The sequence below is a fragment of the Eimeria mitis genome, genomic scaffold (assembly GCF_000499745.2).
Source record: "Eimeria mitis Houghton genomic scaffold, Emh_scaff2194, whole genome shotgun sequence".
Taxonomy (NCBI): domain Eukaryota; phylum Apicomplexa; class Conoidasida; order Eucoccidiorida; family Eimeriidae; genus Eimeria; species Eimeria mitis.
In genome coordinates this window covers 1-3255 of record NW_013570521.1, presented here as the reverse complement: position 1 = coordinate 3255, position 3255 = coordinate 1, and the positions used below count along the sequence as shown (strand labels likewise).

The 3255-nt window shown below is 56.0% G+C and overlaps 1 protein-coding gene across 1 annotated transcript; it reads left to right on the top strand.

Moving 5' to 3' along the window:
• Positions 1-442: 442 nt before the first annotated feature.
• On the top strand, positions 443-2763 carry EMH_0050170 (uncharacterized protein; the record flags this gene model as incomplete). Its single annotated transcript, XM_013496607.1, has 4 exons — positions 443-691; positions 1088-1147; positions 1450-2655; positions 2743-2763. The coding sequence occupies 4 exons, from the start codon at positions 443-445 to the stop codon at positions 2761-2763; spliced, it is 1536 nt and encodes a 511-aa protein (XP_013352061.1).
• Positions 2764-3255: the final 492 nt, after the last annotated feature.

The window sequence follows — 3255 nt, the reverse complement described above, 5'->3', positions numbered from 1 at the left end:
TACGACCGCCAAGGGCCCCCGGGCTCTACAACCGCTAAAAAAACCAGCAGTGATCATCATCATCAGCAGCAACGACAGCAGCATCAGTGGCAGCAGGAGCAGCAACAGCAACAGCTTCTGCTGCAGTTTTATCATTTCGGCCCTCCCCGCAGATTTCCTCTCTTTACACAACCCGAACTTCTGACTGCTTTCCCTGCACTTGCAGGGCCCTCACAAGCAGCAGGACTATAGGCTAGAGCAGCAAAAATAGTAGTAATAGTAGTAGTAGCAGTAATCGCAGCAACAGACCCAGCAGCAATCGCAGTACTAGCAGTAGCAGCAGCACCGGCGACGCCAAGAGTAACCCCATTCAGGAGTAGCAGCTGCAGCCTTTGCTGCAGCAGCAGCAGCAGCAATCGATGGCTCATTAACAATTCATATTCTGCTGAAGTGCGGCCGCAAGATGAAGGGGCCAACGCTAGCGGTTGTTGCCGCTGCTCCTCCCGAGGCAAAGGGAGGACACGAGCAGCAGACCCCCCACAAAGACCACCTGCTGCTGCTGCAGCAGCCGCAGCAGCGGCAGCAAGCGACTGAGCATGAGCAAGGCGAAGCCCAGGTTGATAAGCGGCACCAGGATGAGCAGCAGCTGCAGCAGCAGCTGCAGCAGCAGCAGCAGCAGCAACAGCAATCGCAGCAGCAAAGCTCGAAGACCGTCTTCTCTCTAAAGAAGCCCACCCTCCTCCCCAAATCTCTGCATTACCGGCCCCAGACACANCGAAGACCGTCTTCTCTCTAAAGAAGCCCACCCTCCTCCCCAAATCTCTGCATTACCGGCCCCAGACACAGGTCAGGCCGCTAGTGCTGCTGCTGCTGCTGCTGCTGCTGCTGCTGCTGCTGTTGCTGCTGTTGTCTGCGTTGCTAGTAGTGTTGGCACACCACCGAGGGCTGCTGCTACTCCGATGCGTCTGCAACAAGCAGGAGACGTTGCTGCAGCAAGACGGGAGCAAGCAGATGCTGCTGCTGGCTCCCTGCTTGCTGCTGCTGGTCCCCAGTACATTGGCTGAAGGCTCTGTCGTGTTTGTTTGTGTGGGGTGTATGTACACCGCAGGAGTGGAGAGTTAAGTACCGCTGTGGGGGTGCAGTCCACTGCAAGACCTTCTCCGCACAGGTACTGTTGTTTATCTTTATCTGCTTTTCGGTTTGTTTGTTTTTTTTTTCTATTTGGCTGATATTTGTTTCTTCTGTTTGTCTATTTGTTTGTTATGTTTGTTTGTGTGTGTTTGTTTTTGTTTCTTTTGTTTCTTTTGTTTTTGTTTGTTGCTGCGCCTTCACTCCCCCCCTTCTCTTGCTGTCTTTAGCTCTTCCTTTCTGTCTTCGTTTCTCCTAGTTGTCGCTGCTTTGCATCTACATTTCCTGCTGTTGCTGCTGTTGCTGCTGTTGCTGTTGCTGCTGTTGCTGCTGCTGCTGCAGACGTTTGGGGCTGAGATTGCGCATGCGTTGGCTCTCTGGTATCGACAAAGAGTCTCTTCAGAGGGGGTGGTTCCCTCACAGGCGCAGATTGAGGTGTATGCGGCGATGCTGGCTGCAGCAAACGCAGACGGAGAGTCTTCGTCAGCAGCTGCAGCAGCTGCAGCAGCACCAGCAGCACCAGCAACAGCAGCAACAACAGCAGCAACAACAACTGCTGCTTCTGTAGATGCAGCAGCAGACGCGCCTGCTTCTCCTGCCGCCGAGGAAATGAAAGAAAGAGTCACGAAAGGAGGCTCTGCAGCTCCGCAGGCCCCTACAACGCTGTCTTCTGCTGTCGTTGCTGCTGCTGCTGCTGCCGCCGCAGCAACGGCCAGTTCAGCAGCAGCAGCCGCAGCAGCCACGCCGGTACTGAAGGCAGCAGCCCCCAATTTGAATATGTGCGGGGCAAGCCTCGAGTTGGGGCCGCCCCTTCTAAAGAGGGGGCGGGAGCAGCAGCAGCAGCAGCAGCAGCAGCAGCAGCAAAAGGGGCAAACAAAAGGCAGCCCGCAGCAGCAATGCCAAAAACCAGCAACTGCTGCCGCAGCAGCAGCAACTGCCACTGATTCTCCCCCGTGTGCTACTGCAGGCCCCGCGGCTTCCGTGCCTCAGTCAGACGTTGCTGCGGCACCGACTGCCGGGGGCGCTGCAGCTGCAGCTGTACCCGCAGCAACAGGCGCAGCTGCAGCAGAAGGCCCCCCGTGCGCTGCAACTGCAGAACCAAAGCGTGGCTCAGCTTCTGCGCTGCCGCTCGCGCTGCTGTCGCCACTGCCGTCCGCTGACGACACGGAATGGCGGTGGCAATCGCAGCAGCAGAAAGAGCAACAGCAGCAGGAGGAACAGCAACAGGAAGCCGTGCATTCAGCAGCAGCAGCAGCAGCAGCAAAGGGAGAACCTGCAACAGAAACAGCTGCAGCCGCATCCCAGTCGTCTGGTACTCAGGATGAGCAGCAGGAGCAAGATTCATCGCAGCAAGAACAGCAGCCAGAAGTGCAGCAGGAGCAGCAGCAGGAGCAGCAGCAAGAGCAGCAGCAGCAGCGACGGGTGCTGCTGCGGCGCAGCAGCAGACCTCCCCGTCGGTCTTCACCGGCTGCAGTTGCTGTCCAAGGCCCCAACAGTCCCCGCATACACACAGGAAACAACAACGCCTCCTTCCATGCAGACAAACAGGTCAGTTTGCTGCTGCTGCTGCTGCTGCTGCTGCTGCTGCTGCTGCTGTCTGTATTGACGTGTTGCTGCTGCTGTTTGCGTAGTTAGGCGGGTTTTGGCGTCTGTTGATGTGCTCGTTTCGGCGTCTGTGATATTACATTTGAGGGTTTCTTGCAGTGTAGGGTTTAGGGTTTAGGGTTTAGAGTCTAGGGTTTACGGTGTAGGGTGTGTTGTCGCTGCAGGAGTGGCGAGCTCGCTTCTATGTTGGGCCCAAACGATGCATGCGAACATTCAGCGCCAAACTCTACGGCTTTGAGAAGGCCAGAGAAAGAGCACATGCTTTCATCAGATACATTCAAGTAGGGTTTAGGGTTTAGGGTTTAGGGTTTAGGGTTTCGGGTTTAGGGTTTAGGGTTTAGGGTTTATGGTTTGAAGGGGCCAGAGGAAGAGCATACATGTTTTCATCCGATACATTAAAATAGGGTTTAGGGTTTACGTGGATTTGTTATTTGTGTTTCTCGTTGCTGCAGCTGCACGGACGGCTGCCGACAGCCTGGGGCCGTCGAGGCGAAGGTGTGGAGGGGGAGCAGCTACAGCAGCAGCAGCAGCAGCAGCAGCAGC